Here is a 17935-nt window from a genome sequence, read left to right on the forward strand (position 1 = left end):
TTCCTTATCAATCATTTGAATGGTTATGGTTTTATACACGGGTGTACAATTTCCCTGCACTTTAGAAAACGAAACTCAGGGAAAAAGACACGTTTTGGAAATATCTTTGATGTGCAGCAACATGTACGCTGCGTATTTTCGTATTACGAAAGTATACATTGAAATTCTACCAAACACCGCATGTTACTTTCCGAATCATTGAAATCGAGATTTCGATGCGCTTTTGTAAGCCGTTCGTAGCTCATATCACGTGATCTCGCCGGCCGATGACAGCGGATATTCAGAGCCTAGGACACGTGATGATTAATTGATGTAGTCAACCAACAGCAACATCACTGTTAAGTAGCACGAACACACAAACAGGGAAAGTTAATAGTTTATATTAATATACATAGTGTTGCTACAAGAAAAACAAAGCTTTCACATATAATAGTGTTCCCAGGCTGCAAGAGAAGCTAAGCTTTCGCATATACTGTTGATCGTTTTTGCGCGTGTTACTCTTTTAAGAAATATCACACAAATGTGCCAGTAAAATTTTTAATAATGACATAAATGTCTGATCTTCAGCGTTCGAAATTCTTCTAAATGGCTCGTCATCAAAGAGTTGATTTTTAAATGAGAGTCAAACGCTCTGTGATTTAATAAATTCATGGTACATTCTTGCTCATAGTTCAACTTACGTAAAAGGATATTTACTTTGAAAGTAACGCTTTTCAAACCACTATTCGCAATATTTTCCCGCGACCTGTTAGAAATAGGTTCGTTTCAGCAGTTGCCAGAGAGCGCAGATAACAGGCGACACCGCGCCTGGGTAGCTATCGTGACGTAGGAAGCCCGTACGTACGTGCGTGTAAAACATTTAAAGATCATACATTATATCATAAAAGAAACAAGAGATCAGAGGATACTGCAAGAGCATCGGAATTTATTAAAATGTGCACATTCATTATGTCCGGATTCCCAATGAAGTAGACCTCGACCTGATATTAACCGTTTCAGTGTGGTTTTCGGAATGTAAATTTTCTTGGAGCACCAGTACTGTATTATATCATGTTTGGTTCTTTATTATGGCATAATGCCAAACATGCTAGAAAATGAAAACGTGCACTTGAAATGCAGCGAACAATTGAAACTAGCCAGTACTGTGGAATCAAACATTTCGTTTCAAATACTTGACTGCCTCTACGGAAAAGGTTAACGAAAGTCAAATATCTTTAGCAAACAGACAAAAATAACGTCATTGTTCCTCAAGGCGATTAATGCTTGACTGTCAGAAAGGTGGAAATAAAATAAAATATGAAACTAATGACATAATTTAGCCTTTCGTAATTATGTGAATGTGTTTTAATTCACTTGATAGCTCCCGGCCAGAGATATCCGTTTTGTTTTCATTTGACGTCAGAGTAAACGAAGGGGAAAACAGCAAAATGTTAACACGGTTCATGTGGAGACTTCCCACTATAACGCAAGACTGCTCTGCGCAAGAGCCCCGGATCTATGACATTTGAGAACCGGGTCAACACTAAAAAAATCGGATTTTCAAAACGGACCCTATGTTCATCTTGTAGTGCACATCTTTCTGAAAAGTCTGAAACATAAAACTTATGTATTCGCGGAAATGTAAGACATATTGTTTGGTCTTAAGTATGCCAAAATGCAGTGCCACGCCTCTTCATAAAGCATTTTTCTACCGCACGTCCAAAATATATTCAGGACAGTGGGAATTGTAATGTCCTTTGGTGCCTCTCTTGCTCCCAGTCGCCCGGTTTGACAGCCTGGCCCTCTTAAAAAAAAATCTCGCAATTAATAGCGGATGGGATTATTTGTAATCGAGAGAACTCTTCAGAAAATCTGAACTCTTCATTGCCTATTACTTAATAACTTGCTATTTTGTGTGACATAAAATTAAATATAGGATATATAAAACCACTACTGACAAGAGATAAGCAAACATTTCTTCAAACCTCTTAACTCCTACCATTTTTCTCTCTAATCTTGCTACAGCTTTACATGGCGTGCCTTCCTTTCTGCTACAGAATCTATTACCTCATCAAAGTTCGTCAAACGATTTGCTACATGAAAAATCGAAATGTCGTTATCTAATATTGAAAAAGCTGTTAATACAAATAATACCCAAGACTGGTGTGGTTTCTCGATCCGATTACGTCTATTTTGTCACTGTCTGTTACATAAAACAAAATAGGCCTTTCTAATATGGCAGCAATTTTGTAACACACACCAAATAAACGAGACTGCTTTGGCACAAATGGCCATTTTTATAACACAACATAATATAATTCACGAAGTACCAATATCAAATGCCTATTAGGCCTACTACAAGCAAAAAGCTTTATGTTAGGAAATTGTTTTACATTTCATTCACACGTACCAGTGTCTCAAGCACGAGATCGAAAAGAAGTGCTACAAAATTTTTATATAAATTTGGAAGTGTCTTATTCTTCCATAATTTGTGTCTGTTACATAAAACAAAATAGGCCTTTCTAATATGGCAGCAATTTTGTAACACACACCAAATAAACGAGACTGCTTTGGCACAAATGGCCATTTTTATAACACAACATAATATAATTCACGAAGTACCAATATCAAATGCCTATTAGGCCTACTACAAGCAAAAAGCTTTATGTTAGGAAATTGTTTTACATTTCATTCACACGTACCAGTGTCTCAAGCACGAGATCGAAAAGAAGTGCTACAAAATTTTTATATAAATTTGGAAGTGTCTTATTCTTCCATAATTTGTGTCATGTCCCCGTTTCTTCTCCTTCCCCGTTCTGACAAACAATCTTGTCATCACCAATTCTGTATCTATACCTGCCATTGTCAAAATTTGTTCGCCGATTAACTTCCCCAACCCAGCCAGAATCAAAGGTTTAGTTATCCCGCGATAATTTTGCGGTTAGGTGTTATTACGTGTTCGTACAACACATGTTCCTCATTACTTCCAAAACAGAACTTAAGCAGATGCTAGCCGGAGACTGTACTACTGGTCCTTACTAGTATAGCGATCTGGCCAAAAATTTTCTGTCAAAATTTCATTTTCTTGGATACACCGAGAAGATAATAAGTAATCTTTCTTACCTGTTATTCCTGTTAGTCGTTTATTTCCATTCTGGTAGTTTGAATCTATGGATTTCGCTAGTAATTATAAAAACAATGCTGATCATTCGCAAACCCAATCAACCACATAATCAGACAGCGATTGGCATTCATCCGTTCGGCTTTACTCCCTCAGTTAGTATAGCCCCGTCCCCTTTTGTCTGCGGAAAGTTTATTTCTAGATGCGACGAGGATTCTCCTTCAGAGACATCACGTACACTATGCATGCATCCAAAAGTCATCTTCAACTTTTATAGTCCTGTCTTCCTCAGTTGTGTGTAATATTACGGTATATTAATAATTTTTACTTATGGTCCGTCTGACAGCAACAGAATAAAACACAATTTTAGTGCCATACGCGTTTCGCCTTTATTTTCTGCAAGGCATCATCAATGGCAGGTTGCGTGGACAATTTCCTGCTTTAAAACAAGCGTTCAGTGCATAGTGTTGTGGAATGGGGAAAAAAACCGCGAATTGGCGTCCTTAAGAAGAAGAACAACACCAAAAATGCAACAGGAGCGTAATATGTAGGAAATTGTCCACGCAACCTGCCACTGATGATGCCTTGCAGAAAATAAAGGCGAAATGCGTATGGCACTAAAATTGTGTTTTATTCAGTTGCTGTCAGACGGTCCATAAGTAAAAATTATTAATATACCGTAATATTCAAAAGTCAACTTATGATTCATTTAGAAATCAACTTAAAATGAGTTCAAAATCATGTAAATAATCGATAGACAAACGTGCGCTGGATGTTAGGCGCTTTGTGAAACAAGTTTTTTTTTTTTTTCTCCTCCTCAAGAATATGAATTTGGCGCCCCCTTTTCCAGGTAGCATCTAGCTGCTTGCTGCGACTGCTTGCACAGCCAACAGCCACATTCATGTAGCCAGAAGCGGGAGAATCTACTACTCAAACGTGACTCAACTGCGCATACTCATGAGCCCACGTGTAGTTGCTAAAACAAATCGAATGTAAACAGTAGCGACTTCACGCTCATTGGAGGCAATTTGTTGTCATGAAGCACTGCATAGTTTTCCTAAAGCCTTTGACACATTTTCAATTGGCAGACGCTTGCATGAGCACTGTTTGTCGTCGTTGTACATGGCGCATTTCCTTTGCAATTTAAGTATTTTCGTTTTTTTCTCTCGTTTATGTTACATTGTTGAAGTATTATTCTGCAGTAGCGGGATACAGTAATATCCTTTGTTAGAGTATCGGTTCTTACCAGTCAAAATTACAAAAATTTAACTGAAAACTAAAACAATGAAAAATTCCAGGAATTCTAAAAAATTCCCGGGTTTTTCCCGGATCTCCCGGGTCGTATACACCCCGAACACCCTCAAAGGGTTGCTAGCAAGGATATCATGCTTCCATTACACCGTAAAGTAACAGTGATGACTAGAGTGGCATGTGTTCCTTATCCCTGCAATCGCTGTATTTCTAGAGTGGAAATGGCCTATACCCTGTGGACATATAAAGAGAAAATTGAAATGATGGAGGATTTAGTTATGACAATGGGTGCTAGCTTGAGATTTTATAATGAAATAGTCTGTGCAAAGGAAAGAACTGCTTGCAAATACTGTCCCAAAAAGTTTTGGCAATCATAATGCCATAGCTTGTGAATTAAGACATGAATAAAATCCATCACAAACATTTCTTGACACACAAAGATTGTCTATTAGTTCTATTACAACATGGCCCTTTCTTAGTGCTTCCACCACAGCAATCTGTTTTGAGAACTAAAAGTTTTAATTATGAATGTTTAAAAACTATTGCTTCTTTTCTTGCAGCACAGGAATGGTGGGGAAAAAAATCTGTCAAGTTATGGAGGTTACATAGGAGGCGAAAGATACCATGTTCTCCTATCTGGGTAAATTCCTGGGTGAGAGTGTTGGTGAGTTTCATGTTCCACAGATCATTCTGCACGATAAATTGTAATGATGTGGAACGAGTCATTTCACATTGAAACAGCAAATTAATTTGTAAAGTTTGTAAATATGGCTACATGTTGAATATTTATGAGATTTTATTTTTATTTTTTAAATATACAGATATGAGTTAGTAGTTCCAGAACACCACATTTTACACATTACAATAGAATACACATTACAATGGAATAGAAGGAGTTGACAAGGAGAAACTTCTCCAGTTCGTGTTCAAATTTTACTTTGCTGTCTGTCAGACATTTTATATCATTGGATACACGATCAAAAATTTTAGTTCTAGCTTTGTGCACTGCTTTTTGTGCTAAAGACAACCTTAATGAGGAGAAACGAATGTAACTTTTCCTTCTGGTATTATAATTATGTATCATTCTTCCTTTTGAACTCTAGTGGACCATTGTCAACAAACTTCATGAGGGAATAGGTATATGGTGAAGTAGTAGTCGGAATGTTCTACTTCTTAGACAGATGTCTACAAGACAATCACAGGTGAGCACCATATATTATTCTTACAGTGTGTTTTTGAGCAAATGATTGAACTATGTTGTTTTAGGAGTTCCAAAATCTGCTGCTTTCAATTTAAATTCCCATCAATATGGACACCTAAAAATTTTGAAGTTTCCACCCCTTTTATTAATTCTTCACCATGTCTTAACTTATAACTGGTGTAGTGCCCCTACATGTGCGGAGCTGAATATGCAGTGTCTTTTTAAAACAGAGGGCGAGACCATTTGCAGAAACCAGTCAACTGTAGTTTTAAGAACAATGATACAATTTCTTCTGTTGCTGTATGTATCCTTGAACTAATTGCAATACTAGTGTCATCTGCAAAAAGAACTAATTCTGCTTGTTGCATATTAGACAGATGATCTAAGTACTGGAACAGACTTGTTTTTACAATTAGCTTCTGTCGTTAACAATATGTTGCTTGTACAAATAAAACTAAAGTAACAAAAGCAATGTGTTTAAGATGTGTTTCTTCACAAAATTCTGAAAGAAACTAACACCAATGAAACTCTTTGTAAGGAAATCTTGTTCTTAAGGATATGAGATTTCTGATATAAGTAAAATGACAAATAAAACCTCATTCTAACAAGTTGCACCTGCTATGAAACCTATTTCTGTGACCACAGCGATAAAATTTACCTTGAAAAATACTTGCATCATTAAAAATATCTGATGTCATGTAAGTAAACTGCTGGCCATTAAAACTGCAACATAAGGAAGGAAGGCAAATAACAAAATTTTGAAAATTATATGTATGCAACATAGTAGGAAAGTAACATGAGTAAATTGGGTGGGAGGGAGGGGGGGGGGGGGGGAGGTTACAGGGTGTGTGAAATTTAGCACAACACACACACACACACACACACACACACACACACACACACACAATGCTGTAACCTGGCTGGGCACTCATTTGGACTGAGCTGGGATTACACATAAGGGTGTGTCATTTCACACTGATCCACCTTTATGACAGAGTCCACAAATCAGCTGGTGAGTGACGATGTGTGAGTCTCTCAGCAACCTAAGAACAGATGTTTCAGATGGGTGTGTGACGTGGAGAATGTGCCGGCCAGGCCAACGGTTGAACACTCTGTGCACCAAGACAGGCAAAGACAGCACAGGAACTGTGCAGTCTAGTGTTGTGTTAGACCCTTATGCATTAGTTCCCCTCAGAGCTTTCACACATGGTTATGTCACTCGAGAGGTTGTATGCAGAATCAGGACTTATGTGTAAGGACTGTGTGGTCCCATTCCTGAGTACAATGTTGTTGTCGGGTGCAATACTTTCGGCACATTTCTCTCTGCTGCCATACCAAAACAATGATCACTGCACTGACAGATTGTGGCGCTCCAGACACTGCTGCATTGTCCGTGTGGATACTTGTCTTGCTGCAAATGAGTCCAGTTCCTGACTCCAGGTAGGTGATGTGGCTTTATACCCCGCACTGTCTGGCAAACAATATAACTGTCCTATACGGCACTAGTTAGTGGTGACACTGAGATTCTGTCCGGCATTGAGTCTGGCCCTGCAGTACCCATCAACTCCATGACAATAGTGGAATCCCAACCGACACAGGCAGGAATATTGCATAATGATAAACTGCAGTTTGACATCTGAATCCCATGTACAAACTCGTATCTAGCATAACTTGTAAGCTGCAACTAGTGAATATGTAAATGACTGTTGTTGTTGTTGTGGTCTTCAGTCCTGAGACTGGTTTGATGCAGCTCTCCATGCTACTCTATCCTGTGCAAGCTTCTTCATCTCCCAGTACCTACTGCAACCTACATCCTTCTGAATCTGCTTAGTGTATTCATCTCTTGGTCTCCCCCTATGATTTTTACCCTCCACACTGCCCTCCAATACTAAATTGGTGATCCCTTGATGCCTCAGAATATGTCCTACCAACCGATCCCTTCTTCTGGTCAAGTTGTGCCACAAACTTCTCTTCTCCCCAATCCTATTCAATACTTCCTCATTAGTTATGTGATCTACCCATCTAATCTTCAGCATTCTTCTGTAGCACCACATTTCAAAAGCTTCTATTCTCTTCTTGTCCAAACTATTTACCGTCCATGTTTCACTGTATGACTGTATTAACATGTTATGTCAGTACAAATAATAATTCGATCAACATAAATGTTCAAAGTCAATAGTTCTCAAGAGCCAAAAATGAAACAGTCATACAAAGGTTCAACCAAAGCAAAACAAAGTCCAATCACACACTACAAGAGGGAAATTTCATAAAACAAAAGAGGGGGGAAAAATTTAGTGTAATGGAAAATGTCACTTGCTATGATACTGAAAATGTGAAATGAAAAATATCTGTCCCACACAAATTATGGGGCAGTCGCATGACATCCTAGGTCAAAATTATTTAAATATACTTTTTTTTTCCTCCTTCTTTGGCAACTTTCCTGAACTAGTGAAACCTTGGGAAGGACTTGTAGTCATGTTCCCCCAAACCTCTTTGTATTCTCTTTATCTCAATGAGATTTTTGCTCCCTCATTTGCACCTTCCAACATAAATTTGATGGCATTGCATACAATAACATATGTCAAATTATAAAGATCTTTGCAAGCAACTAAGGTGTGGAGAACTCTTTAAATACACAAGTTGACAAGCAACAATCAACTGAGAAGGCCACCTCTTGGGAACAAAGAAATGGAATCGCTCAGCACTCAGGACAACAACGCATTACTGCACAAAGCTAAGGTGTTTGGTACGACCTCTAACTTCACCTACATGACGTTAACCCATATGCTGCACACCACATGTACCTGAAGATGAAATGTTAAATATTAAAATGAACTGGGCAGTATTAATAAACTAATATGTAATTGTTTATGGAAATTATTATTTGGAAATAATGAGATAGTCTATGCTGGATGGAAACAGGTACCTATTTATAATCTGACCAAACAAGAATAAGCCTTTTGAAGATCAAGCAAAAACAAAGAAATCAAGTACCTTCCTATAAAAGATCTGAATTTTCTAACAGCCTGAGATTTTACATCTTTTTTAATCTGTTTCATGGTACTTGCTCTGGGTTTTGTTTTCTTACCAGATTCAAAGCAAGTACTTTAAAAAAACTTCATATTTGACTTTTATATTTTGGAAATAGAAAAAAAGTCTTTTCTGGTATACATAGTACACATGATATGTGATCTGTAACTGTTGGAACTTAGAAAGATTACCCTTAGCTAAAAACAGTGATTAAGAGGTATGCACTAAATGATTTGCATAGAAGTTAATACTGTAAGTTCTTGGCTGTGCTGTACAAGCAACAACTGCATCACTTATGTAGAAGGAAAATGTGAGATATGAACAATGATTGATGCAACTGAATTAATTAACTGTCTGAATTTTAATTAGACAAAGAGACAAAAATGCATGTTATTTAGTAATCCAAAATACAATATAGAATATAATAAAAAATATACATCTAAAAAGATTTTTCAAATTTTCATTGAAATTATACAAATTAATGTTCAGTTTCTAGTTTTTAAATAATTTCAGAAAAGAACATATATACAGTTCTTATAATATGAGTTTAAGTGCAAGACCGCTATCACAAGACTAAGGTGATTATCCTGAAACACACAGAAGATATGACATACTTAAATTCCGCTTAGAAGGTACAGATTATAAAGTTAAGATAGCATCCTGTTATCTGATGCATGGCGGTTTATGATATCTCAGTATTACTATCAGCTTAAATACACACCTTCATTGATAGAGCAGGTTTTGAGATGTGCGGCTGCATTAAGACAACTTGTCTTTAGCTTCAGTTTAATTGAAAACTTGTGTCTTGTGTTCATCCAGTAGCAATAAATTTATCGTTACATCACTACAGTGTATCAGTGGAACTAACCATGGACATATATATGTAAGTTACAACACTGTCAGAATGTTCTGAACTGGCTACATTTTTTCTTGACTTCTGTGTAAAGTACTATGTAAGCTGTATCACCCCAAGAAAAACCAAGTAAACATTGGAAAAATTAATTGGATTAAATATAACAATTTTAGCAGTCTACAAATTCACAATGTAGGAAAGTGTTTCCAAAATATTGTCTAAGGAATCATATTGCACTTTTTCAAAAAGTTGTTTTTAATGGCAACATTAAATGAAGATACATAGAACTCTGTTAAATAATGTAATTTACAGCATGTACAACAAATATTCAGAAAATAGAATGCTAAGAGATATATAGTTCTCATTCAGCTAGCAGCTTCGAAGGTAACAGATGTAGTGTTATGTTTGCCCTCTCTGTTAGAGTGTCTGAGTTAAGTGATGTTAACTAGGTTGAGTGGCAGAGAGAACTGTGACGCATGACGGCTACCAGTTGTTTTCAGGACTGTTTGTGTACAGTACCTTATACATTTTTCTCTTGCAGGTTTGCCTTCACAGCACTGCCTCAGTCCAAAAAAGGAAGAACACAAAATAATATGGGAGGGAAAGGAAAACAAAAGACCACAAAAATGAATGGTGAGCTATTTTCATAAATACATAGCAACATTATTATAATATATATATATATATATATATATATATATATATATATATATATATATATATATATATAATGGAAGGAAACATTCCACGTGGGAAAAATTATATATAAAAACAAAGATGAGGTGACTTACCGGACAAAAGCGCTGGCAGGTCGATAGACACACAAACAAACACAAACATACACACAAAATTCAAGCTTTCGCAACAAACTGTTGCCTCATCAGGAAAGAGGGAAGGAGAGGGGAAGACGAAAGGAAGTGGGTTTTAAGGGAGAGGGTCAGGAGTCATTCCAATCCCGGGAGCGGAAAGACTTACCTTAGGGGGAAAAAAGGACAGGTATACACTCGCACACACGCACATATCCATCCACACATACAGACACAAGCAGACATATATATATATATATATAAATAAAAATGTAATGGAGGCTGTTTTTTGTGAACACTGCAATGGCTAATTTTCTGGTAACTGTACATCACTGACAAATGTACGATAAAAAGGCTTCAGTTGCTCGATGCTTAATTAAAGAAAATACATTACAGCATCAAATAAAAAATGCAATGCTCTTGTTACACGATTATTGTTAAAGACACTAACATGACTACCAATACAATAAGCACACTCAGGACGAGGAAAAAGTGGCAAATGTACAACATTCTGTGTTTTGTAAAGTGGAAAATTATTACTGGAATGCTCAAAAACTATTTGCAGTTAGTAAAGTGTACATGGCTACAAAGTATGCAACCTATTCTTGTCAGTTAATTCCATGGATTATTAGCATGATAAATCACAATGATGCGATGGGAACAGACAACTGGGACAATTAAAATCCGTATAAATGAAGCAGCCAATTGTGTTTGCATACTATAGAGCTTAAAATGATGTTTACTATGGCAAGACACATGTTCTTTTTCACATTAATTAAGTCGCAGTTTTCTTTGCTTTTAGATATAACGCAATATTGAGGTAATCTTGTGTTGTGTGGGTAAGAGATAAGATATACCACTTCCCTGATAACAGAGGCTTGTCAGCCGGTCCGAACCAATAGCCTGTCTTTTGTGATAGGTGTGTTAGAAGTCACAGTCCACTCTGAAATTTGATACATGACTTGTGCAGGTACCGGGAAAGTGTCAACCATGAAGTTCACAGTGAGGACTACATCTAAATGGCTATCAGGTGATGAAAAAAGGGTCTTCTGCAATGTTATGGAAAGTGGTGACATTATAGAAGTGCAAAATGACACCTTACATATATGGGGTATTGGCATAAAAACAAGTAAGTGATATACATAATTTGGTTTTTGCACTTTTAGTATTATATTTAAGTGCTATCTTATAAAATTTTCATTTGACAGAGACCAAAGATGGAAACAAAATAGAAGTTGCATATTATAAGCCATCAAATGAACCAAATATAATGGGTAAAATAGTACGGGAACCACTGGAAAACTTTTGGACTGAAGGTTCACAGATCAGAATAAACAACAGCAGTGACAAAACACATCAGCATCATAGTGAGGAAGAAGTTGTCCAACGAGTGGAACATGTAATATAAAACTGTTACAAAAAAATTGCTACAAATGATAGCAGGTTAAGAATAAATTTCTAATTTTATTTATTTTTACAGGCACTTCAACACAAAAGCAGAAAGTGGCATAATTCTGAACACTTTGCATTCTGGTGTCGACATGGAGAAAAACTGACAGACAAACGACAGGTATGAAATTTAATTTTAATTAAGTTCATTATTTGTGAGATGGAAAGCAAAAAGGACCTCATGTCAAAAATTTTGGGTTTTGAGCGTAATTTTTATGTTCAAGATTAAATTCGGAACATAAAAAAAAAGAGAGCTCTACCTTTAAATCTGAGTGAGTTAAAAGAGGTTTAAAGTTTCACTTTATCGCCACTGATTAATTTGACATATTTATGAGACAAATTTTGCTTCTATATCACCCTAAAAATGTCCTCTGTCAAACAGTAAAGACTTATTTAAGTTAACATTAAGAGGTTAACCTCTTCAGACCAACAGCACATTGCAGTGTACAAAAATTTAAAACCAAATAAATGACTCCAAATTGAGAAAAATCAGTGTGCTCCACAAACTCCCCCCCCCCCCCCCCCCCCAGTATTGGAATTTTTACTCCATGTTATGAAATATCTTTGATCAAATTTTGCTGCTAAAAGCCACCTAAAATTCACAAAACCCTCAAATATAAATTACTGGGATCCCATATTACATGGTGGTCAAAGGATTTGATTTTTCACTTCTAAAATACTTGCATCGGTAGCTGTTCAAGATCATCCACAAAGAGCATTTTTGCCTCTCCTCTTTGTCTTTTGTTCTAGAATATCTGGCTGGGCAGGTTCCTCCTCGAGATCCTCACTGTCACTGACTTGAGGTTCTGGTCCTGTATCTGCTTCTACTTCGGGACACTTTCTATTTCTCTTCACAACAGATCCTCTTTTTACAAAGACAGTATTTTCATTGTCTTGTCATCCCTGCTGGAATTACTGCCAAGAAACCAAACAAGCCCATTTTCGTTGGCAAAGATGCAGTGTACAAATTCATTTCCATCCATGAACATTTTGCAGTGTACACTACCTTTGTAACTAATGATGAACTCAAACTGAATATATTTACTAAATATATTCAATTTGAGTTCATCATTTGTATGTGAGGCACTTTGTTAGCAATATTATTCTTTAAGAGATTTAGTCAGTCAGATGTATTCACAGCAACTTCACCTTTTTTGCTCCTAGTAGCAACAGCAGAGTTAACATGTGTTGTAGGTGTGGGTTTTTGTTGTTACAGTAATGTTAACTGTCAGCTGGGATTTTAGGGCTGCAAACTGCAGATTGGTAACATCAGTAGGCGTTTGTAACTCTCATATAAAAAGGGACCATTTGTCTTGTTTGGCATTATTGTATACATAATACATTCTTTTTTTATATACACAGATTCTCTGAGCTATTTAAAGTGCTGATAAAATTTAGGAAATACTATTTTGTGAACCACTGCATACACATCACTGAGCTTTCCAAAGGTGGTCTCTTGTTACTTCTCTGTAACAACAAGAGGCCTTTTCTCAAAAGACTGACATCAATTGCTTTTAATGATATAACTGACTTCTGTTGGATTCAAACAACTTTCAAATGATATAAGTGTGTACGGAATGAAGTAAATTACAATAATATGCAAAAAAGAAAATAAAACAATGGAAAATCCAGGATGGAATAATGACAGTATTATGAAAAGGAAAGCTGCTATTTGCTTAGTGGAGATGCTGATTCACAGATAGGCCTATCTGTGACTCAGCATTCTGCTATGTGGTGAGTAGCAACTATCCTTTTCATAATATTGTTGAAAAAAGAAAATAGGCATTTTAGACAACCCTGAATGTTTTTGCTTGTACCGAAAATTTTACTTCTCTGACAAGAGGCCCTTTTTTTCTTTCCATCTCGCATTTATGGATGCTTTTTTTACTGAAACAAGTGCAGTGGGAAATGTTAACTTCATATGTTGTTATTCATGTAACAACAGGGTCTGCATATTTGCTACAGTTTTTTTGTAATATACAAGACTGTGATCTTCAAAGTTATTATCTCTGTCATTTTTAGATTTCTGAGAATTGCAGGTTCAGTGATGATAGGTCTTACAAGGGTGTACATGTTAGACAACTTGAATAAAAGACAGCTGAGCACGTATTATTACACAAGTACTTGAAATGGATCAAAAATATAGAATAATTTACATTAAAATCATTTACCTAAAAAATGTACAGATTAAGAGAAAGTGTGGCTTTCTTTTGTTTATTGTTATCAGACCTGAATACCTTAAACAAGCAAGACTTGAATTTTGGCTGAACAAGTAAAAGGCAATAGTATTGATCATAATTTCTTTTAAATTTATATATTTTTCACTTGTTAGGCTAATTTATACTGTAGGTGACTGGTAACAGTAAACTTGTTTCATTTAATGTCAGTAACAGTCACGGTAAAGCCTAACCTAAAAATGTTCGCATTTAAAGGGGAAATACTCTCTTTGAAACTAAATATGATGAATTATTATTAAACCTACAGTATAAATTAGCCTAACAAGTGAAAAATATATAAATTTAAAAGAAATTATGATAATGAAGCTGCACTCAATGAAAAGACAGGTTGAAACACCTTTGCTCATTGCTATAGCTGTTCCTACTGGAGAATATGCCCTTGCTTTCTTCTATGCTGAGAGTTGGTTCATACAGTCAGATACAGAAAGATGTACAATTTAATGTCAAATCCGGATCACAATACAACTTGATGTTTTTCACAGATAGAAAGTATTTTCAGAGGGGAATGTCACAGTACTATCACCAAAAACTGTAGGACCAAACACATGCTGTATCCCAAAAACTTGTATCTGCAGCCTACTATCACTTAACTCTGAAACCACCAACAAACATATTTCAAAACAAAGGGAGTATTCAAATATTTTGTGATTAAGCAGTGTTTCTTGAACAATAAATGTGTACAACGTCACACTTAGTTCAAGTCTTTCTTCTTCAGTTTAATAATGACTTGTTAAATGAGGTAGTGCTTTACACACAAGAAACTCTGTATGTAACTTCACATCCTATTCCCCATTCCATTCTTCAACACTCTACAAGATCACATAAGTTCCTCATACTCCATAAATAAATATTTTTAAAAATTAACATTAAACAGTGTAACAATGTCTTTAGAAGGATTTGCTATTCTTGATGAGTACTATCCTTTTTGAAAAATGAGTTCTTTTCTATTTTTAGGTGTTACATCAAAGCTCAATGGGATAAAGCATTGATGAGTTCAAAGTGTTGCAATGTTAATTAAAATTTATCCATAATCTAGGTTGAGCAATGTAAAAGAATATGTAACTCGATGTTTAGCTTATATTTTTAATTTCCATGTGCATGAACCACATATCTTCCACTTTAGGGATTGTTTATAACAGCTTCTGTACTTTTACGCAAGGTTTATGATGTAATAAGATACATTGCTTATAAAATTATGTATCATCAATAACTCTCTGTGCTGCTCCCACAAAGGAGTAACATCACTTTTGCAACATTATATTTATTTGAATTTTATTTTAATTTTAACTCTGCTACTGTCTATGAACTGCTTCCTTGTTATTCTTTTTTTTTTTTTAATTATCAAGTCCCACAACATTTTGGAAAATTCGCCGGCAAACTTAATACTGAAGCACTATGAGTGACATTTCATTAAATGTTATGCTTTTAGCATACTGTGTTGATTTACGTAAATGATATCAAAATGGGAAAGGTAACTATTGATGGCTGAACAAAGTTGCTCAGTAATGGTCAGTGTTTGGCATGAAGTCAAATGTCTGCATTGCATCACTTTTCGCTCTCTTCTTGACAGCTTGACATATGTGTAAGAAGTCACAAAAAAGGGCAGATAGAACCTACTCCTCGTTATTGCTAGTTAATACAAACTCGAAATTTCTTTCAAATATTGAAACACTATTCTCAGTTCAGGTAAATGTCAGATTTATTTTCAATTTTGAGCTTATAAATACTAGGTATTATCTCTGCTGAAACAGCGATGACTGACGATAAAAGAAACATACTAATAAAATAAAAAGAAACCTCTCTGGAATAAAAAGAGAAAAACAAGAAAAAGAAAACAAAACTGCTGTTCTAGGACATATGTGTGAAAAATTAAGAAACATGAGATGTTATGAAGCAAAAGAGATGTGCAAGTTTGCTTTTTGGAATAATATTTGTACATGGAACAATGAAATCCACTGAAATGATGCTGCCTAGTTAGAGTAAGTCCATCAAGGAATGTGCATGCAGTTCTTGCTCCTCCAGACTCATCATTAATTTTACATAATCTATATACAAGCAAGACAATTATTCTGCTTACAATGCCTGTAATATGAAACACTAAAGCCTCAAAATGATTTGAACTAAATGAATTCCTACACAGTGCACAAACATATTAATTAATAAAAACTGCATCAATGTAAGTGTGGTTTTATAGCAAATTTTTAACATAAAATTATTTATTTGCAGATGTCTGATGTCGCAAAGTGGGGGAGTTTGTCTGCATCGGCTGGTGTGTGGATGTTTATGAGAAAGAGACACAACACACAATGAATCATGTGCAACAATATTTTTTTCATCTCTCATCTTATTTAATGTCATTTGCACATATCTGTATATCACCTGTATATAGTTTCTATCCAATTCAACTTTGTCTTAGGTGTATTTATTTTTTATTTTTTTTACTACTGCAGATGAATCAATAAATTGTACATATGAACAGATTAATTGTTTTCATTTTACAAATTTCTATAACAAACACAATGTAGCTGGAGATAATTTAAACATGAAGAAATTTGTTGATTTGGCATATTTCCATTCACTAATAAGCAAAGGAATCCTTTGTAATGAAAATAGTATCTTTAGAACATCTACTAAAAATTCAGTATTTTGACAACTATTTGAAACTATATATACATAATGTCCTTTGCTAACTAACTAGCTTGCAATTATCAATATTTCCCTTTTATCAAAAAAGATGCATAATATGAATGTAATATAAAAAGACCAGTCCATAAAGATTTCAAGGTCTTAACATTAGTACAGAAGGTAGTAAGATTCATGGCTACATTTGTATTTAATGCACTTCCGCAGTGTATTAAATGTCTTTTTAGTAATATAGTGGAATTTAAGTGTGAGGTAAGACTTTCAGTTGGGCAGTTTGTTTTATTACAATGAAGAGTATCTTCACATGGACTCTTCAAATGAATGTATTACATTATAGTGTAATTCATATTAATATTATAATAAAGCTCGTGACGCATGATAGTGATCTCCTTAACAGAGCACGCTGGCCACTTTGTCACACTGCAGATATCGTAGAACTGATACCAGTCAGTCATGTGACCCTCCACTGGTGACGCAAGTCATGGCAGTGAAATGCCAGCTGATTGTATGGAATTTAGTACTGTAAGATGTTCGTAGAATGCACTCCTTCACAAGCAAATTTCTAAACATACCCGTGTCTCGCATACCAGAATATGGTGGACATCATGTACGGATGACCTCAATCCCTATCATTTACAGCAGATGCAACATCTTCGAGAAGGAGCTGAGGAAAGATGATTGGAATTTTTTCGAACCTAATTGCAAATCCAATTGTTACGGAATCAATGACACTCATAACTCACATTGGTGGTCTGACGAAATCACACATGCTTTTGTGGAGACATGTTTTCAAAACACTTCCCTGTAAATATGAGATGCGGTATGTGCACATTCTAGTCATTAGGTGACCCATCGTCTAAACAACACCCTCGGGAGATGGATTGGCATAAACTGTCACATTTCTTGACCACCTACGTCCCTGGTCCTACCTCTTCAAATTTTTGCCTGTGGGGATGGTAGAAAGGTGAAGTGTACAAAGAAAAAGTAAATACAAAGAGATGAGTTCGTTGTTCACATTATGAACTTTGCTGTCCTCGTAAAAGAAAGTGAAGATGACCTCACAAGAGTTACATATAGCGCTGCAAAGAGAATTCGAATGTGTAGTCAAATCATAGTTGGAATTAGCGAAAATCAATTTTGGACTTCATCATTTGTCGGAGTCTAACACATTCCGTGAATATTTGCTTAGGTTACAATGTAACAGCTGTAGCTCTGTAACGAATAAAAATTGCACAAATGTTATACAGAATGTTTTATTCAAATTAGTCAGTACTACCACCTCCTAAAATATTCACTATTCTTCCTGAAACACACTGTAGTACAGAAACACTGTTTTCAATTTTAGTGGTTTGGAAGGACTAGAAT

General features: G+C 35.6%; 2 protein-coding genes across 2 annotated transcripts in view; one reads left to right on the plus strand and one right to left on the minus strand.

Annotated features, from left to right (window-relative positions):
- The window catches only part of LOC124605505 (pre-mRNA-splicing factor ATP-dependent RNA helicase PRP16), a 186628-nt gene that overhangs the window by 79140 nt on the left and 89553 nt on the right, over positions 1-17935 (minus strand). The window lies entirely within an intron of this gene.
- LOC124605506 lies at positions 9328-16407 on the plus strand. The gene is made up of 6 exons (XM_047137239.1): positions 9328-9465; positions 9977-10068; positions 11212-11370; positions 11450-11640; positions 11722-11811; positions 16154-16407. Exons 1-6 carry the CDS (start codon positions 9452-9454, stop codon positions 16235-16237), a joined length of 630 nt encoding a protein of 209 aa, XP_046993195.1. The 5' UTR covers positions 9328-9451; the 3' UTR covers positions 16238-16407.

Source organism: Schistocerca americana, chromosome 3 (genome assembly GCF_021461395.2).
Source record: "Schistocerca americana isolate TAMUIC-IGC-003095 chromosome 3, iqSchAmer2.1, whole genome shotgun sequence".
NCBI lineage: Eukaryota > Metazoa > Arthropoda > Insecta > Orthoptera > Acrididae > Schistocerca > Schistocerca americana.

Excerpts from the sequence above, each read along its gene's own strand:
- LOC124605506 (XM_047137239.1), top strand. Across the intron at positions 10,069-11,211 it reads AAAGACCACAAAAATGAATG|GTACCGGGAAAGTGTCAACC; the intron begins GTGAGCTATTTT and ends TGACTTGTGCAG. Across the intron at positions 11,641-11,721 it reads TTGTCCAACGAGTGGAACAT|GCACTTCAACACAAAAGCAG; the intron begins GTAATATAAAAC and ends TTATTTTTACAG.